At 40.2% G+C, this 20654-nt stretch overlaps 2 protein-coding genes across 2 annotated transcripts; both read left to right on the forward strand.

Annotated features, from left to right (window-relative positions):
- The first annotated feature begins 508 nt into the window (after positions 1-508).
- On the forward strand, positions 509-12914 carry LOC147223475 (calpain-5). Its single transcript, XM_086166345.1, has 14 exons — positions 509-682; positions 1172-1259; positions 2475-2682; positions 5107-5238; positions 5313-5524; positions 6241-6433; positions 6509-6702; positions 7565-7642; positions 8639-9056; positions 9136-9258; positions 9877-10073; positions 10216-10334; positions 10980-11116; positions 11192-12914. Exons 3-14 carry the CDS (start codon positions 2518-2520, stop codon positions 11366-11368), a joined length of 2145 nt encoding a protein of 714 aa, XP_086022471.1. The 5' UTR covers positions 509-682; positions 1172-1259; positions 2475-2517; the 3' UTR covers positions 11369-12914.
- A 263-nt stretch (positions 12915-13177) lies between these two features.
- Positions 13178-17743, forward strand: LOC147223476 (transmembrane protein 272). Its single transcript, XM_086166360.1, has 5 exons — positions 13178-13299; positions 14693-14777; positions 14883-14933; positions 15061-15267; positions 15457-17743. The coding sequence occupies exons 2-5, from the start codon at positions 14714-14716 to the stop codon at positions 15663-15665; spliced, it is 531 nt and encodes a 176-aa protein (XP_086022486.1). The 5' UTR covers positions 13178-13299; positions 14693-14713; the 3' UTR covers positions 15666-17743.
- The last annotated feature ends 2911 nt before the right edge of the window (positions 17744-20654 follow it).

The following is a 20654-nucleotide window of genomic DNA, read 5'->3' on the forward strand; positions in this document are numbered from 1 at the left end:
CTGAACCCCATCAGTTTTATACGCGTATTCACACAACCCTTCTTTATTGGATCGAGGATCGGTTTGTTGTCGGGAAAGAAATCACACAACGCACCATCAGGACAGTCGCAAGTTGACTACTGAGCGCACCGAAATCCCTACAGCACCAGTTTTAAGGTCTTTAAAAATAATTATCATACTGTCTTTGAGCCCAAATTTAAATGTAATTATTAGAAAATCTGTAATATAATCCCCTGCCATGGCCGTAAATAGGCAACTTGTTATTTGACAGTATCATTTGTTCTTTGCACTCTATGTGATCATTTTCACCTCCTATATTTGTGCTCTATATCACCTTCAGAAAATAAAAATTGAAAAATAAAAATAAAATCCAGCTGCAGGCCAGGAATGAGGGATCATCAGTTTGATATTTGGCAGCGAAGCAGTTAAAATAGCCACTTGAGTCTTCGGTTTCTCAGGTGTCAGGGGCAACGCAGCAACAGATCCCTCAGAAGTCTGCCTGGTGAATATCAGTGAGTTGGGAAAAGGAGAAGAGATATATATATAAAAAATAAAATTAAAAAAAATGAAAAATAAGACGGAAAAAAGACAGGCACACAAGTGGGTGATGTGAAAATGAGAGCAGACATCAGACAGAAGACAGAATCGAGAAAATGGACTAATTGGCTCAGCAGAAGCAGCAGTAAGTGATATGCAAACACACATGCAAGGGGGAGTTTGCACACAGGTGTCTGAAATTCAAGTGTTTCTTACGTAACCATATAATTTAGTTTGAACCTTTTCCTCTGTTATACGTGTGTGTTATGTCACTTAGTGTGTCAACTGTCTATTGTCTGGCTGGAGAGAGATAGAGTTACACAAGTTCTGTATGTTACAGTAGCAGCGGCACATTGACAACACACACTTCTGCTTCCACTCCAGTCGCTGTTACAAGCAAACACACACACACACACACACAAAAAAAAACACACACACCCAGATGATATAGATAAAGGCAGCGTGTCACTAAAGGTGTCAGTGTCAGTGAAGGAGCAATCCACTCCTCTTGTATGCGATGAATTATTGTTCTGCGTGCACGCGTTTTTGTTTTTGTTTATGTTTATGTTTTTGTTTTTGTTTTTGCATGGCTTTCATTCATTTATATCTTTTTATTAATAATCCCAAACATTAGACGAGCACCGGTGAATCCTGAGTGGAATTAACCCTGAAGTGCTGCTTTTCAAAACTGACCCCCGAAAAAAGGAAAAACAAGAAACAAGGTAAATGCTAATGAATACTTTTAGCCACTGAAATGTGAAAAGAGGAGCTTTTTTTCTTCCTGTGCTTTGAATATTCTCGTCAGTTTTATTGTGAAATAAAGAAAACAACGCACTTGCATTTTTGTAGAATCAGAATGAGAAAAGTGCATAAAATCATGATAATTATGTCTTTTTTCTGGCAACTATATCTCAGTTAGGAGATTTTGTATTGTTAGTAATAGGTAAAAAGATAGGCAAAAATAAAATTTACATTATTAAGCTATTATTTGTCAGATGGAGTTGGAATAAATATATACTCGCATAATTTACATTAATCCTCAAATTTATGTTGTCAACCAGAGCAAAACTATCACGTAGTCGTTGTATTTCTTTACACGGGACTTAAACAAAGCAAACTATCTCCCTTAATCTGGTTAATGAGACTTTTAACTGAAATATCTAAACCTATATTGCAATGGAAACAACATGATAATTCAGATTAAATAATAATTTTGACACAAATTCACATTCACGATAATTTATAATTTCATTACACATGCAGTTAAAATCAGTGATTAAAATCCAAACCTGACATTATGTAACATCGACCTGTGCGGCATCTGTAATCCCAATCACCTGGAGGACACACACACACACACACACACACACACACACATATGCAGACACATGCACACACACACACACACACACACACACACACACACACACACACACACACATAAAGCATATTCTCACTGACACAGAATCACACACTGACGCACACACTTCTTGATGGTCAGTCATACTGCTGACTCAAAGCAAGGCGGTTCATATTGCTCACACACACGCAAACACACACACACACCAACATGTACACACACAAAATCCTCACTTCACAGTGAGAGGCCATAATGAAGACCATAATGAATGTTGAAATCTTTTTTCCGGTAAACACAGATGCTTTTACAATTTTTATATCCATTGCTCATAGTAAGCCAAATGTTCCTCCTTTTCTTTATCTTTATTTGTTTAACCCTCATATTATGTTAAGGGTCAATTTGACCCATTGGGTCAATGGGTGAAATGTGTCAAATTGACCCTTAACATAATATGAGGGTTAAAAAATACTTTTACGATATACCTGTGTATAGCCCAAAACATTATATTTGATAAATGAATCCCGGGTTCTTATCAAGCGACTGACTCGGACTTGGAACGTCTGATTTTGACCTCCAGCCAAACCTGGGACGCCCCTCGGGTTTTACCTTTTCCGAGCACAATGCTGGAGCAGGTGAGTGACTTTCAGGGCCAGAACTTCCACAAGCTGAGACGAGCCTGCCTGCGTCGAGGCCGACTCTTCAAGGACCCGCTGTTTCCCGCCTCCGCTCAGTCTCTCTTCTACAAGCGGGAGCCTCCGGCGGGCCTGACCTGGAGGAGACCCAGGGTGAGTCGGAAACAAGACGGAGGGGATGGTGGACAGGCTGCGGTGGGATTATCCTCTAAGTCGTATCGCGGGCGTCAAATCTTTCCTTCACGCGCGCCGGAGCCTCTCCGAAAAGAACCTTGTCTCGTCCTTGCTTAGGCCTAAATCAAGTGGCGACCTCAGCATTTACACTTCAATCAGATTGGGTTTATTAAAGCTCATTCTATTATAAGAGTGGCGTCAGTGAAACCTTAACCCTCCGGAGGAGAGAGGAACATGTTTCGCTGTTGTTGGTTTGGTTCAACTTTAACTGGGAAGGCAATTTAAATAGTTTTTAGTCAGGGAGTGTGAATACTTTGCGTATGCGTGGTTATTCATTGTTGCTTTATCAAGGCACGTAGCCTTTAATAGTGGCGCCACTAACTATCATAGTCGTGTGTCCAGACACTGAAGTCAAGGTCAGGACAATAAAAGAACATGGCTGTTGTCCGAAATAATTTTGGAGCATGAGGATTAAAAACTAAAAATATGATGATGATGATGATGATGATGATGATGATGATGATGATGATGATGATGATGATGATGATGATGATGGTGATGATGATGATGATGATGATGATGACGACGCCAGCAGTGCCGAAAACAACATTAATGATGGTAATAATAATAGTAATAGCAATAATTACAATGGTAATGATGATAATAATGATAATAATAATAATAATAATAATAATAATAATAATAATAATTGTTATTATTATTATTATTATTATTATTAAATAAGGATTATTATATTATTATTATTATTATCATATAACATTAATAACAGCCCTAGTAATAACAGTAATAACATTAATAATAACAATTATTATTATTATTGTTATTATTGTTGTTATTATTAATTATTATTAATTGTTTATTTATTATTATTATAAGAATAATAATTAATATTATTATTATTAATATAATAATTATTATTATAGTATATATATTATATAATAATAATAGTTATTATTATATTAATATATTAAATATTAATAGTTATTATTATTATTATTGTTATTATCATTATTATTATTATTATCATTATTATTATTATAACAGTAATAATATATACGATTTACAAACTTATATATAGAGGGATAATTATATGAGTTTTCGATTTTATGATTCATAATATTCTACAATCGTTATTATTTCATCATCATTATTACTGGTATTTCTATTTGTTATTATTATTATTGTTGTTGTTGTTGTTAAGTACAGCAAATGACGATACAATAATCAAATTAAACAGTTGTTGCATCCCAGTAACATATGTCATGTCATGACATCTAAGGCAGCAGTTTGATATTTGCTGATATACATTTAGAATCTGAGCATTTCGGATGGCTTGTTTTCTCATATAACATCTTCAGATTGTTCTCTACGCACAGTAACCTGGTATCATTCAACTGTAAATATCTTAAAGTGAAAATCTGTATCTACTTTTGAAGCCAAAGCCAGTTGAATCTTAAAAGGTCATCATATCATCTCAGTAACCCTGAATGAAAAAACGTTTTAAACCCTTAAATCAGAGATATCGGAGTCGGCCTCGGTACATCGCGGAACGATTTCATCATGTTGTGGAACATGAGAGTAAATGCTTCTGTGCTGAGATACTACATGTCTTTTTTTAATGAAGGGAAACTCCCTGCGGATGCACACCAAGGAAAACGGTCACCATCCCCCACTAGGTGGTCCCATCTGTCCACCTGCACTTGCTGCAAACTGGACATCTTCTCATGCCTTGTCTCGAGTTACTCCTGAAGACGACACAGTGTTCGTCGAGTGTGTGTGAGCGTGCACGCGCGCGCGCGTGTGTGTGTGTGTGTCCAGCAGCAGCTCTACGGTTACCTGACACTGTCCAAACGGAGATCAACAGCTCCATGTGGACACGATCTGTCTCCTCAGCAGTAGCTCGTGAAACACTGACACTGCTGCTCTTTAATCATATTAATGAGAGCAGAAGTAAAGCTATAAACTCATCCGTCAGGGAAGTCTCTTAAGTGTTTTACGGACTCCCAAATTTATCGTTTTGGTTTACTCCTGCTATCTTCCTTCATTCTCAACATCGGTGTTGTTTTTTTTTTCAGGGAAAAACACCAGTTTTAAGTTTCCGCAAAACACACGGACGGCCCGGTCAGATTAGCTTCCATGTTATTTGCCGTGTTGTCAATCCGGCTTGCTCGTCCTGATTTTAAATTTTTCCAATACGCAGACAAGAAATCATTCAAAGTAATAAAATAAAATAAAAATTTTGTTTTGGGTATTTTTAGCAGATGCTAGGCTACACTGCTATCCAGCTATCTTGTTATAAACAGGAGGAGGCCATGACTTGTATGCTCTTTTGTTTGGGATAGTAACATCATAAGTGCTGTATGTATTTTATGTGTTACGCAGGATATTTGTAAGGACCCTCGCCTGTTTGTTGATGGCATCAGCACTCGTGATCTGCATCAAGGAAGTCTGGGGAACTGCTGGATGGTGGCCGCCATTTCCTGCTTGGCATCCGAGCCGTCACTGTGGAAAAAGGTAAAGAGCGTGCATTTGTGTCACCTTTTTTTGTTGTTGTTGTGCGTCAATGCCCTCCGGCTTTTCCGCTGCAGGTCATCCCCGATCACATGGATCAGGAGTGGAACCCAAAGCGTCCTGACCTGTACGCGGGAATCTTCCATTTTCGTTTCTGGCGCTTTGGTCGCTGGTTGGACGTCGTCGTGGACGACCTTCTGCCGGTCAGCGGTGAAGGGGCGCTGCTGTTCTGCCGCTCAGCAACGCCCAGAGAGTTTTGGAGCGCCTTGCTGGAGAAGGCCTACGCCAAGTGAGTCAAAGAAAAACAACATAAAATAAAATTCCTTTAACTCTTGATTTAACGCTAGTTGTTAAAAGCAGTGTTTCCCAACCGCTGTGCTGGGAGAGAATATCAGGTGAAAAATGCCTGCTTTCAGCTGATTGGTCCAAAAATCAACGCAAATAACACGTCTTCGTCCATCTATATGGGTGGCGTGCAGGGACAAGTAGAAGAATTAAATGCTTTTCCACTTGATGGCTGCAGAATATTTAGTGATCCTTCGAGTGACACAGCGATGGATAAATATAATAATCAAGAACATTCTGCCCCAGATGAATGCCCATGTGTGAGTGGTGGTCAGAAGAAATTAAAAAAAATGTAAATAAAAAAAAGAGCTCAAGTCAATACAATGACAGTTATATTGCATTTCCTCAGTTCCTGCAAGAATATCAGCTTTGTTTTCAAGTAACAGGGACAGATTTCACACTGAGTAAGTAAACCGAGACTACAGTTTCATTCTATTTCATTAAAAATGTTTTTTTGACATATTTATTCGGTAAGGATTTTTCTAATCAAAAATAATGTGCCGCGGCTCAACAAAGGTTGGGAAACACTGGTTTATAGGATCATTTAAAACCTGCCCATTGAACATCTTCACATCACTTTTTTGAAAACATAAATCTCATGATTGTATTCTGATTTAAAGACACACAGAGAGATAGAAAATAATCCTCCGCGCCCTGTAGGATAAATGGATGCTACGAAGCCTTGGAGGGAGGAAATACGACAGAGGCCCTCGTCGATTTTACCGGCGGGGTTTCGGAGCCCCTGGTCCTGGATCGGGACGCCCTCCAGCTGCACGGTGACCAGAGGAGGGCGCTCTTCCAGACGTTGGCCAAAGCCCATGAACACAAAGCCCTCATTACCTGCTCCATACGGGTAGAGACCTTGTTTATCCTCCGCTTCAGAAGCCAGGCGTCACATTCTGATGATGTGGCTTGAAATCTTTCTCAGCCGGCCGAAGGGGAGATGATAGAGTCGGTGATGGATTGCGGCCTGGTTCGAGGACACGCCTACGGGATCACGGCGGTGAGGAAGGTCTGGCTCGGTGACAAGATGATGAAGACCGGCGGGCTGCAAAGACTCTTCATGGTACGCATGAGGAATCCGTGGGGGACCAGCGACTGGACGGGTTCCTGGAGTCACGGGTAAGGATAGGTTTAAACCTTTGCTTTAATACGGGGGCGTCAAACGTACCGTCTCCCAGGGGGTCCAATCCAGCCCGTTGGAATAAATCTTTTAAAGATTTATTTATTAAAAAAAAAAAAAATTGAAAAAAAAATATTATTTGAAATTTAAACTTAAAATAAATTTAAAAAAATTAAAACATTAAAAAAAAAATACATACAAATAATGAACTCCTTTTTTTTTTTTTTTTTTAATAATAACCCAGTTCCTATATTGTTTACTGGGGTTGCACTGTTTTAGTCAGTTTTAGCAACATGGTGCAACACAGTGTGACTCAGAACTTACAGCAGATGGCAGATGGCAATGCGGCTTCCGAGTCTGTAAATAGTATTTTGTCTTATTTTTATTAATTTACCTGTTTTTCCGTTGCCCACGATACCCTCATCACTAAGATGTAGGTTGTCAAAATATAATTTGTGGCGAAAAATACAACCAAATGCACAAGAACTGCGAGGATAGAACTGAAGCATAGTGTGGTTGAAATCGCAGTTACTTTTCTTAATGAATATCAGGTTGTTCGATATGTATTTTTTAAAGGAACAGTTCATTGCAAATGAAATTTTTATAATTTACCTTATAAATTTCACTATGATTTTACTGGTCCAGCCCCCTTGACATGAAATTAGGCCGTGGACCAAAATGAGTTTGACCCCCCCCTGCTTTAACACATTCATTTTTAGATATCAGTTGCCATTTTCTTTTCAATCCTCACAAGTAGAGATTTTGGACTGAACTCAAGACCAATCAATCCCACCCACGGTTCAAACACTTCTTGGATATACCTGTAGATGTGGGCTCCATATCCTTGCTCGCCCCCCACAGGTCGCAGCAGTGGCTGCAGACGAGCCGTGCAGAAAGGGAGAAGATGGGGCTCGGTGTTCGAGACGTTGGAGAGTTTTGGTAAAATTTCTTAATTTTTTTTTTTTTTGCCTTGATTTGCATGAACTAAAAACACTGTCTGGTTGTCGGATAAAATTCTTTTCAAGCATACAGACAAACTAAAAAAGAATAAAAGTAAAGAATACACAGGTGACATTTCATCAGTTTTCTTTTTACCTTCTTTTTTTTTAAAAAAAAAAAACTTTCACGATGTGATCGTGGTTGAACATTATTTCTCCTTTTGGCTTTTCCCTTCAGGGGTCACCACAGCGAATCAACCTTCTCCATCTAACCCAATTTTCTGTATCCTCCGCTCTCACACCACGTCAGCTCCAATTCCAGCATCCGTCTACCTGTATATTCACTATCCCTCCAATGTTTCCTCTAATTTTTCATATATCTGAGCATACAGACACGCAGGACCAATGTGGGATCATAGCTTCCATTTAAGAATAAGAATAAGAATAAGAATAAGAATAAGAATAAGAATAAGAATAAGAATAAGAATAAGAATAAGAATAAGAATAAGAATAAGAATAAGAATAAGAATAAGAATAAGAATAAGAATAAGAATTGGAACAGGAACAACTTTATTTATCCCGAAGGAAATTGTTGTGCTGGAGTTTCAAGTAAAACATAACAATAATAAATAATAGTAGGAAATTGTATAAACAGTAAAAAAAAAGGGGGGGGGGAATAAGAAATACAAATAAAACTATAAAGTGTCAAAGTCAAGGCTATAAAGTGTTTTAAGGTCTTAAGTATAAAGATTTGAAGATTCCCTGCGGCTGAAGGAAGAGGAATTCCACGGAACTATTTGAACTATTTGACACATTATATTCATGTCATTAAAAATATGATTTATTTTGATATAATTATCTCAAAAAAGAAAGATAGAATGGTAAAGAAAAAGTGTACTTACTTAGTTTTACTTTTTTTCAATTTAACAAATGATTTTATGCACAATAGATAAATGATAAATCCAGTGTCTTGTCCTCTCCCCCTCTCTTCAATCAGGATGGATTTCGAGGATTTCTGTCGTTACTTCACAGACGTCGTGCTGTGCCGTCTCGTGGAAAGAGCTCTGCTGTGGCCGAGATCTCCGTGGAGCGAATCTCGCCGCTATGGCGAGTGGGCCCCGGCGCCCCGCGACCCCGGCACCCCTCCACCTTCTGTCCATGACGGCAACCAAATGTGGAGCCTGGGAAAAAGCAACGGCAAACCAGGAGGGGTGGAACCGCGAGGTCGGCGTAAGGAGGCTCGGCTCGGGGAGAGCCAGCGGGACAAGAGGGACGAAGGAGGAAGGACTCCGACAGCCGTGACAGAGGAGAAAGGAGGCGGCGCCGACGGCGGCGTTTGGGAGGTACAGATGGACAAGAGGAGTCGATGCGGTGGTTGTATGAACCACAGAGACACGTTCCTCTACAATCCACAGGTACCGGCCAATGCAAAATATTTCTTTTACAAAAGGAAGAATTTCAAACATGCAACTTTTCTTCTCCTCCTCCTCCCAGTTCATGTTTGAGGTGAGAGGTAAAGAGGAGGAGGTGCTGATGTGTCTGCAGCAGGAGGACAGGAGGGTACGCAGGAAAGAAGGAGGAGGCGACAACCTGCCCATTGGTTTTGAGGTGTTGAAGGTTTGTAAGATTTCAATTTTGACACCTGGTAAATAAACTTCAACTTCCCTTTCAGACTTTGCAGTAAATTTGTTTTTTTTGTTCATTCAGAATAATTTGTTTACAGCACTCAACATTCAAAAGGGTGCTTTTATCCATTTTCATAAACCAGTACAGGAAAGTCAAGGTTGCATTACTTGCATTACAAAAAAAAAAAAAAAAGCATATCAATGCATACGAACATAAAATATCCATTACATTACATTACATTACATTGCATTTGGCAGACGCTTTTATCCAAAGCGACTTTCAATAGAGGACATAGGGACTGCAAATACACTTGCAAATACACGATGCACAGGAAATATACAGAACAGTAAGCTTGGGTTAGTGAGGGTTTTTTTTTTTTTTTTTTGGACAGAGACACACAAACGTACACACACACACACACACACACACACACTGCATAGCCTAACTTGCTGCCAACCTGATCTGGGGCATCAGCGCAGTAAAAAGTCCTGAAAGAGAAACGTTTTTACCTATTTCTTGCTGTTATAAAATGGCTGAGAATGAATTACAACTCAGAAACCGCGAATGAAGAGATCCGCAGAGACTGACAGGTTAAATGGCCTCGACCAGGTGGAGGTGAACCGCAGGAGCCGCGTGCAGTGCGTGGCGGAGCAGGCGGCCACCTCCGTCTACATGGACTCCCGAAGCGTCACACTGAGGTGGACTCCAGCTCCGGGCCGCTACGCCGTACTTCCAACCACCTTCTTGCCCGGAGCCGCCGGGCGTTTCTTGGTTCGCCTCTTCTCCTATTCTCATCTCCGGCTCAGGTGCTCGTCTCGACAATATCGTCGGTAGAAGCCTGAATATTGGTGAATGAGGTGTTTGGTTGTTTTTCTGCGGCCTCTCATTTAGATTTCCATATGTGTGAAGTAATAAATGTGCCTCCCATTCACTCAATTCTCAATGCAGGGAACTTAAGGAGGACTTGCCCTCTCCATCTCTGTTCCTGTGTTTTCTACCTCAGCCCGTTGGAGTAACAACCGTCTATTTGCGCAGGGCGTCAGCGCTCAGTCCTCCCAAACACAAAGGTTGGTCAATTTTGTGTGCAGACAGAGTAAATTGCAAGCATTGCTATATATTAGGAAATGTTTTTGCAAATATGATTCAGATTACTGTTGATTTTTAGATTTTCTTGTTATAAGAATAAGAATTAGAACAACTTTATTTATCATGAAGGAAATTGTTGTGCCAGAGTTTCAAGTAAAACATGACAATAATAGATAATAGTAGGAAATTTTATGAACAGTATAAAAAAGGGGGGAGAATAAGAAATAAATATAAAACTATAAAGTGTCAAAGTAACAAGTCGAGGCTTTAAAGTGTCTAATTTTGAGATTCCCAGCAGCTGAAGGGAGAGGAATTAAAAAGTCTGATAGCCTCAGACTCTAGTTATTTTAGTTACCTTATCTTAGTAGGTTTGTTGCAGAAATGCTTGCTATTAGTCTGCAGGTTATTTCTCACTCAATTTTTCTTTTTTATAATTTGCTACAAATTTTGAAATGTACAGTCATGGCCAAAAGTTTTGAGAATGACACGACTATTATTTCCATTATAAAAACTCAAACTGCAAACTTTGTTAAAATTAATAGTTGTGTCATTCTCAAATCTTTTGGCCATGGCCGTAATACTAACATCGTCGAATTCTAGCATCATACCTTGCGTGTTCTGGTCAGCTCCAGATGTTTACGCCATAGTGAAATGTGAGAACACCGCCATTCGGACTCGGGTATTCAAGAACGAAAGAAACCCAGAGTTCAACCTGCGAGCCATCTTCTACAGAAGATACCCGGATTCGCGCATCTCCATCGAGGTTTGGCGCACCTTTAATGCACTCACATTCACATTCAGGGTTCCACGGTCTTGAACCACGAGCCTCTTTGTGCAGCTGTGGAGCCGAGGGCTGATGTGGGACTCCATGCTGGGAAGAGCTCAACTCCAGACAGCGGAGACGGAGCGGGGTCGCTGTCACGCCATCGATCTCCGGGGTGTCCGGTCGCATTCAAGATCCAGAGGCTGTGTCTATGCCGAGACGTCGTCCAGCGTCTGCCTGACGGACCTGTGACTTGACTATGTCGTCCTGGCAACCGGGATGTACGACTGCAGGGGCACTAATGGACGGTTTCGAGAAGATGTTGGACAGAAAAATGATTCCTCGGAAAATCCTGTGAACGTGAACAACATCTGCTGGTTAGATGAACAACTGGACTCCTTTCATATTTTCTGAATTTAACAAAAGTGCAAAAACCGCTGCCAAAGTGGATTTATTTCTACATGTATTCAATGTCCTTGGTCCAACTGATATTTTTTTATCATCATATCTATTTTGCAATTATTTATACTAAAGTCCTGATCAAACATTTTTAAGAACATCGCATCTTTTCTAATATTTTTGCCATGAGCATTCAGCCTTTACCCCCAAATGCTCACGTTTTCTTTATCATATTTTCAGTCCACTCGTCGGTTTGTGGAGATTTAGCGTCTCTAATTGTCATGAAACATTTTGAGAATACAATACAAAAACTTTGGGGGCAGATCAAGGTCTCTTCGGGGGTTTGCTGCGACATTTGTTATTGATTTGTTGATCAATTTCTGATTAGGCAGAAGCCATACTGCAAACGTTTATATTTACACGAGATAAGATTCTTTATTATCCTTGCACATTCCTGTACAGCAAAATTTTGTGTGATAGTAGTTGTGTCACAGCTCCATAAATGTGTTATAAAGTACAAAGTATAAGTAGGAATAAAATAAAATACAAATATTGTCCAAGAGCCTGCCAGCGGGAAGCATGTTAGAGAGATGGTCCAAGGGTGTGTGCCAGGGACAGAAGTAATTTTGATTGATCTTCAGCATGATCCTCCACGCTCACATCTCTCTCGGCTTTAGAAGGGAAGTGTTGCACAAATTTCTTACTTTTGCACCGTACAGAAAAAATGAACATGACCAAGCCGAGGTGCATAATCTTGTGACATCACAACGCAGACAGCATTGCGCCATACACAACAATGGCTTCCTACAAGTGAATTTTTTTGTTTTTTCTTTCAGAGACAGACAATTATTCACTTCCCTGTTCACACAATAGCCCGTTAGCCTTACTTGTTCTTGGACTGTGGGGGGAAATCAGAGAACCCGGAGGAAAACCCGTGCAGCAATAGGCAGAACATGCAAACTCCACACCAAGAGACTCCCTGAACTGAAACTGAACCACGGTCCTTAGTGCTGTGAGGCGGAAGCGCTAACGACTAGGCCATCTGTGTCATTATTATAATTATTGTGCGGAGCAGGGACAGGCCAGTGGAACTCCAGAATCCTTTGCAAATATGAATGATGATGACTGTTGGGAGCTTCTCTTGGTTCTATGTTAGAGAACTCCATGGTTGAATGATTATAAAATGTTGTGTTCAATGTGTGACATAACCTGCGCCGTTAGTTACCATAACCGGGGAGCGCATCCTCAGGCTAATTGTTAGCGCTGTGAGTGACACCCCCTGGGTTTCCACTGTTCGCTGTTTGTAAAATTAAAGCCATCTTTTAAAGAACAATTTATCCTTAACTCCGATTGTTACTTATTCTTATTATCAATTATTCTTGTTTTCTTTGAATATTTCTTGTCTAATAAAAATTAACAGAACCCTGCCGAGGGGTACAACCTTGTGACGTCAATCCGCAGCCAGCATTGCGCCATAAACAATAGCTTCAAGAGAAAAGTTTTTTTTTTTTTTTTTTTTTTAAGAGAAGACATCATTTTATGGCGCTATATAAAATAGAAAAATAAACGTCTTGGTAGGTGTGGATCCCTTTAAAAGTCTTTTTTTCTTTAATCATATCATCCATAGCTGGTCCTGACCACGTGACCGCCCACTCGCTTCCTGGTTCGAGCGCGCCGCTTCCGCCCGCGCGCGCTCCCGCGAGACAGTGTTTTTGTCCAGCTGACGTTCAGCGGGTTCAGTCCACGGGAGTCTGTGACAGGAGACGCTAACAGCTGGCTGGAAGGTAAGACCCCACGCCGTGGACTTTTCACAGACTTTTCACGGTTGAAGTGGAATATTAGGAGAGTTCCGGTTCGGTTTTGGTCTCGCTCAGGCACGGACTTAAGAAATTGGGAGTAAACTTTTAGGTAAAGGGCGAGGCTGCGCAACTCCATTCCCGCCGGCATTTGTTAGCTTGTCAACTCGCGTCGAATCCAGTTCGGTCAGATATTTCATTTTAACTATTTAACAATCAATCACACGGAAGTTTTGTTTATTTCTATACGCCATACCAACTAAGTAAAAAAAGGGTGTCAAACCAACCAAGATTTCCATCTCCGAACCAAATTAACAGCGACATTCCCCCTTAAATTAGTTTATTTAATTTTTTTTTATTTTCCCCCTTTTGTTTTCTGTCAAAAAAAGTACACACGTTCGTGTCTTTACCTGTGCCGGTTTTTGTGGTAGATGCACTTTATAAATGCACTGGTTAAGTACTGTCAAACCTTTCACTGTAAAATGTGAACATGTGCTGTAAATAGTCGGTGAGCTTTTAAACAAGATATTTCGCTAGGAGCTATCATTAGCTGTTTATATCAAGATCGCAACGTAACATCATCTGAATAAATGAAAAAGCAGCCTTTCCTTGATCCCTCGCCTTGAACAAGTCGTCAAATCGCATTTTTTTTTCACATCAAACGCTTCCCGAGGTCACTGTCAGGAACATTTCCAATGTCGCAAATGCAATTCTGGAGAGAAAGTGAAAGTGAAACTAGCAGAATCATAAGACCAGAGGGGAGTTTGGACGCTTTGGACGTATAAAGAGAAGACAATACCTGATCCTGGCTCATGTAGATACTTTCGGGAAGTAAAAACCACTCAACAAAAAGCTGACTGGGAAACAGAAGCTGCATGGAAAGTGATATATTTACAGTAAATGATGGTGTATGAATAAATGCATAAAAAAAGACACTTAGGTCATTTGTTTATTTCTTCTAAATAATTGCATGTGTGCGCAACCCCCTGAGTGGGTTGTTTAATCCACAAATATTCTCCAGGCACTCCGTACCACTAAGTATTTCGCTATTTTTTTGAGCTAAAGTACCAACTATTCAACACTTTTAGTTTCTCATGTCAGAAGATCAGATTGTTTGTGTTCCACTTATTTGAAACATTTTATTTCGGTCGTGATGTGTCTTCCCTTTCAGGCTTTACTTTAACTGTGAACATCACAGGAAATGAAATTCTGATCATACTGAGATTGTTTGTGTATTATAACATGAGCGATACTGATAATGTGCTCGTGTTACAAAAGAGACAAACGGCACCGGAACAATCTACTGAAGCCGTTGAAGGCTGTAGACTTCTGATTTTGTAACTGTCAGCTATAATATACCAAGCGCTGTCCTCCTCTGTAGGTTAGAGTCTCATAAGCAGCTATGTCAAACACTGCACTTCTCCACCGCATCCAGAACCCACCCCAACCCTCAACACCTATACTAGGTGAGATCTGGTCGACACACTTTAATTAATGCTCCCATTTTTTGATGAAAAACATGTACGGAGAAAAAAAAACAAATAAAAATACTGTTCCTTTTTGTGTCATAGCATTTTCAAAGGTGTCCCTTTGCATCCTCCCCATCGCTCAGATTGCAATTGGTGAGTGTTTCATGTGTACTGCTATGTTTGAATTGATCCTGGAAATTCTGATTGACTAATAAAAAACCCCAGAAATATCCGGGCGAGGAAAAATAAAATGACCGTTTGGTTTCCCTCTGGCCGACAGGCTCGGTGTACCTGCATGAATGTCCTGCCCAGCACTACATCCCCATCTACCTGATCGTTGTGGGGGTTTTCGGCATTGTGTTGACGCTGCTCTCCTGCCTTCCTTGTTCCCGGGAGCAAGAAGACGCCCCCCGCAACACCCTCAGCCCAATATGTGCAGTGTGGAATTCTTTGACCGGTATCTTCCTCTTCTGCTGGTTTATAGCCGGTGAGTTTTCAAAAGTATCACCGGGCCGGGTTGGAACGAAATAAATTCCGCATGACCAGTGTTTGCGGAGCACACGATCCTGAGGCAAATCTGTAAATAAGTTGAGGAGGAGATGCGGTTACTCATTGACAAAATCGGTGACTATTATTTCGATGCGACTTCTGAGCTCTCTGGTTTCCTTTCCTGCAGGTAATGTGTGGATCTACTCTATTTACCAGCCCGACTACAACAAGAGTGCAGGAAGTAGTGATCAGTACTGCAACAAGACGCTCTACCTGTTCGCTTTCTGGACCACGACCTTGGTTTACATCTTATTTTGTTTGTTCCTGTTTATCGGCTGCTGCGTCCTAGTCTGTATGTTCCTCTGCGGCCGAGCAGACCCCGACGACGATGTCTAATCGGCGAATAAAGCGATAAGTTGATTCAGAGTTGCCAAAGTATTTGGAGTGTTCGGGTAGTTTAGTTTCTGTGTGATTGTCTAAAAAGGCTAAGTTTTTCTACTTGCACTTAAGCAGCAGTTTGCTTTTTTCTGTATGTTGGATGTTTTTTGGGGGGTAATTTCTAAATGAATGTGTAAAGAAAACTGCATTCTGATTTTCAAGACTAATATACTTCGTTATTAAGCAGTCATTGTGGTTTTTTTATATCCTAACCATTCTGGATTTCACATCTTCGTGGTTCCTCTTGTGATACTTACACATGATCTGTTTTGTTCTGCTTTGCCAAAGAGTTACTACAGCATCGGTGTCTAAACTAAAACATTTGCTGCTGACAGTTTCAGGTTGTGAGTCTCGGCATTCATGAAAAGGCTTAGTGACACAATATCATTTGATGCAGAAATTCATTAAACGTATTTGGGTCGAAACTTTTCTTGGTTAGAAAGGAGAAGTAAGGAAAATATCATCTTATTTGGTCCGTCCCGTACTTGAAAGCTAGGAATTTTAGATGGTTTGTCTTTTATAGCTGCTGGCACCATCAACTGTAACAACTGTAACAACATAAAAGTAAAATAACCCATAACCACCGATGAAACTGAATTCCCTTTTTTTTTTTTTTTTCTCAAAACAAAAGTAAACATTCCCTTAAGTCTAAAGTGCTTATTATCTCGGTTTACTTGCTCAAAAAAAAACAAAAAACATTTTGTTTTAAAGCCGTCCGAGCAAACCGATGATTTCAATCTCTTATGATTTTTGTCTTCAATATAAACAGCTTTGTCACATTTTCTGATAATATTCTGTTTTTAGCCTTGATCATAACCAATGTATGCAATTCTGTTCTCTTTAAGTTTCAATAACCCTGACTTAATAAATAACCTGCTGGGTTGTTCTTCAAATTCAAATATGTAAATGAAGAAGTATAAGTGAACGGTATAACGTTCCCACAGACATTCTGATGTGTCAGCAGCAAAATGCAGGTTATTTGCTCTTATAAAATAAAAAATAAAATAAAATAGAGTTATCTATGGTGTTAAATACAGCCTTTAAATCATTGAATACCTATGTTGTATATCGCTCACTGCTGATAGCTGTCGTGATTTATCTATTATTTTCACTATTTCTTGAGTTGTTGATCGGTCTGTCCGAAATTAACATTGACTCAGTCAGTGAGATTGTTTTTAATGAAAGTATCACATTTTTGATTTTTATGGCACTTTTGAAAATTGTGACAGTGGTGACACTCGTCTGGATTGTTAAAAAGCTGTTTTGATATCCTGCTGTAAAAAGTGCAATGACCTTTGCTGTTTTAATCCTACTTGGGCATGTAAGACCATTTCATATAAAAGTGGTTTAATTTTACAGTAAATCATTTTCAATGTTTTCATGTGTATTCTTTCCCTCTCGGTTGATGTCTTATTTTTTTTATTTCGACTACCTGAGATTATTTGATTTTCTCTCGTCACCCCTAGAAACACTTTACCATCCCCTTTCCAGTCACCTCCTCCTTTTTCAGAATTTCATTTTCAACATTTACAAGCGAAGAATTCAACGAATTCATTGTTTGAATCCACCTATTTCCCTTTATAAATAGCTGGGTAGATCTGTTGATACAGATTTATTCTTTTTTCCAGCTACCCTTAATATCGTTTTGATTTAATTGTAAAATTTTGCAATAATATTCCCTTTTCGCTTGTCTCAATATGGTTTTGAATTTGTTTTTTTATCACACCTGACATTGTTTTCTGTTCCAGATTCTGTAAAGTCCCTATTTTTTTTCTTTTTAAATGCATTTTGTAAACCTCTAGTTATATAGATTATTTTTATTGCAACATTTATACCTACAAAAAAAAAAAAAATGACAATGTTAATCACAGAGATTAATAACAACTTGACTATGAATCAGATTCAGAGGCCATTTTTTAAGGCTGCTATTGCTTGAACAGTGTTTACCCTGCTGTATCCATGACACTTACCTGCTTTCTTTCTCTGTATTTGATCATTAAATGCTGCCAACACAATAAATGCTCACTTTTATTATTGAATATTGAGCCACTATAACTATTTTTTTCACTACCGCACCCATTCATATGTCATGCGCTAATTCTGCTGTCTTTTTATCCTTGTTGGTCTCTCCCCACATGCACCCTGCCTATTTTTTGTTTATTCATTTTATCCTTGTCCTTGCTATTGTCACATTATTTATATTTTCATTTAATTTCGGTTTTCTATTTTTCACCCTTAATGTTCCATTCTGTTGTCCATTCTCATCCCTGATGTTGTCGCTGCTGTCTATCTATTGGTGGATGTCTTCTGCCTACTGTCTCTCTATTTATGTTTATATTCAGATTTAGTTGTGGCATTATAACTGTTACGCTGCTGTGATAAAAGAAATTCCCCTATGGTGATCAATAAGTTTATCTATCTTAGTCTTTTTTTAGCAAATATTGCTAATGTGCTAATGAATGTTGCACTAGTTGTTCATATCCTACTGGCCTTTGTAATTAGTTGATACAAGCCGCTACTATATAATGCAACCAAAAAATCAGTTTTATCTTGGTGATCCCTTTAAATTGCCACAGGTTTTGTGTTTTGCAAGAAGATCCCTGGTTCTATTCGTGGGCTTCCTCTCGAAAAGATACAAGAGTTTCATTGGAGACCTTTAATTGCCCAGAAGTGTGAATGAAAGAGTGAATGTTTGGATTTAAGGTTTCTACATGTGACCCATGTAACATGTAACAACAATGCATATCTTTCTGTCTAATTCAATTTCCATGCAAGTGCACGCCGTTAAATCATCCCATGCAGATGTCATGCTCGCGCAGGTGTGTATTGCAAGTCATTGTCTGCGTGGGAATCCAACCAAACTCCACTCCTTTCAGCTCCCCTGGTGACACATTAAACATTACCGTTTACTTTTTCTTGTCGAAATCTTCTTGTCACGGCAACCGGACTTGAATTTCTTCACCTGAAGATGTTTCAGATTTGCCACGACAAGAAGAAGATTTCAACAGGGATCCAACATGACCTGGACGAACGAGAACCTCCACAGACACGTAACCATTAACCTTCAAGTCAGCATCTTTCTCTTTAGTTTGAGCTTTTTCTTAAGTGTAGTTATCATAATAGTGCAGGGGTGAGCAAACTACGGCCCGCGGGCCACATCCGGCCCGTCGGTGTTTTTAATCCGGCCCGACAAATATTGGTACAGAATTCGTACTTGATGTGAATGATTGAATGATTGGATCGATGAATGTTGGAGCTCAAACAGGAGATTATTTCATTTTTGGAGCTACTTGAGAACACTTGTGAATTTTCCTGAGCTGAATGACACAGATTGGCTTTGTGATTTAGCCTTTACTGTGGACATACTGACCTGAAATGCAAGCAAACGTCACAGCCTTCAAAACCAAGCTGGTTTTATTTTCAAAGCCAATGTCAGACAATGTTCAGACAAATGTCGGACGAGTCTGATATGTCCTGTTAACAAATGCTTTTTTTTAAAATTTGTATTGTATCTTGTGGTGGCCCGGCTCTCCTGTCAAATTTTAAGTCAATTCAGCCCCTGAGCCAAAAAGTGTACCCACCCCTGTCCCTGTGGGATGCAAGATCAGCCTCACCCAAGGCTGTTGTACCTGGCAGCACAACCAGGTGCTAAAATGTCTTGCAGCGGTGCTGGAAACTCGTCGGACAAGTGGGAACGCCCTTCCCCCCCCCCGTCATACCGTTGGCAGTCAACTCCATTCGTGCCGGAGGGGCAAGCCAGCCTCGCCCCTATGAGAGCTGACCTGGGGCAACTGGGCCGTGCACCGGACCGGAAGCTGCTGGCGGACCTGGACAAGATACTCGAGATCGCGTCCACCAACCTGTGACCAGACCCTTGTTCTGTGGTCATCCTCACTCAGGCTCGTCTACGTCACAGAGCTCACGGTGCCCTGGGAGGGTGCGGAAGAAGCTGAACTCGCCGCTGATGCTCAGCAACAAGGCTGAAAAGTGAAGGTTTGTCCAGTGGAAGCAGGCCGCAGAGGTTTCATAGCCGCTTCAACATCCAGACTACTCAGGGAGATGGTAGTGCCAGGAAATGCTGTGGCAGACAAGGACCTCTCCAGGGCTGCTGAGAAGGGGATCCGGTCGCTGTGGATGAAGAGAAGGGATCCAACTTGGGCCTTCGAGTGAGCTGATGGCATCTCGGGCACAGGGGCCAAACTCTGGCCCGCGGGCCGAATTTGGCTCACACTGTAATTATATTTGGCCCGCAAAGCCGTACCAAATGATTATTTGAGCTTGCCCGCCAGGATAGTCTACAGTGCATGTATTGCTAATTCTACAAATCCCAGAATTTTCTGCCAGTGTTTTGGTACAAAAATTACAACAGGACCCATAAACGCCCTCTCCTTCGTGTACAGTAGTCATAGCGACCTTATGCTAATACTTGCACCCTGCTACTTAGGCAGAAAACACGCATGTGTGCAATATTAAGTTATATATTGTATAGTATTAAGCTATGCTTGTCCCATATTTTGTTTTTAAGCAAAACTTGTTTGGGTTCATTTTTATATCTGAAGGAAGTTTTGTTTTCATAAAATATCAATGTCGGCCCCACGACTTTATCCTAGATTTGAATTTTGGCCCACTGTGTATTTGAGTTTGACACCCCTGATCTAGGAAGTGAACCGGGATTCACCGCTGAACCCTCTGGAGGTGTCGTGGGCCAATCGGCAAAACATCCATGAAGAGGGGCTTCCACTTGACAACCCGAAGGAAGCAACCGCTCACTTGAACCCCACAAAGTCTCATCGGTGCCTTGAGTATGCTTCTATCGACGGATATCAACCATTTACTTTTAAATCCAAATTTGAAATAGAAATGTCTTAACAAAAATGGGACAAGTTCAACACGACTTACCAGATCGAAATCATGTTTCAAAATCATAGATTCTTTGTTGTGTCTATT

Source organism: Fistularia commersonii, chromosome 19 (assembly GCF_037954325.1).
Source record: "Fistularia commersonii isolate RoL2024-O1a breed Wild chromosome 19, RoL_Fcom_v1.0, whole genome shotgun sequence".
NCBI classification, from domain to species: domain Eukaryota; kingdom Metazoa; phylum Chordata; class Actinopteri; order Syngnathiformes; family Fistulariidae; genus Fistularia; species Fistularia commersonii.

Excerpts from the sequence above, each read along its gene's own strand:
- LOC147223475 (XM_086166345.1), top strand. The coding sequence starts at position 2,518 with ATGCTGGAGCAGGTGAGTGACTTTCAGGGCCAGAACTTCCACAAGCTG. Across the intron at positions 7,643-8,638 it reads CGAGACGTTGGAGAGTTTTG|GATGGATTTCGAGGATTTCT; the intron begins GTAAAATTTCTT and ends CTCTTCAATCAG. Across the intron at positions 10,074-10,215 it reads TATTCTCATCTCCGGCTCAG|GGAACTTAAGGAGGACTTGC; the intron begins GTGCTCGTCTCG and ends TTCTCAATGCAG.
- LOC147223476 (XM_086166360.1), top strand. The coding sequence starts at position 14,714 with ATGTCAAACACTGCACTTCTCCACCGCATCCAGAACCCACCCCAACCC. Across the intron at positions 14,778-14,882 it reads ACCCTCAACACCTATACTAG|CATTTTCAAAGGTGTCCCTT; the intron begins GTGAGATCTGGT and ends TTTGTGTCATAG. Across the intron at positions 15,268-15,456 it reads CTTCTGCTGGTTTATAGCCG|GTAATGTGTGGATCTACTCT; the intron begins GTGAGTTTTCAA and ends CCTTTCCTGCAG.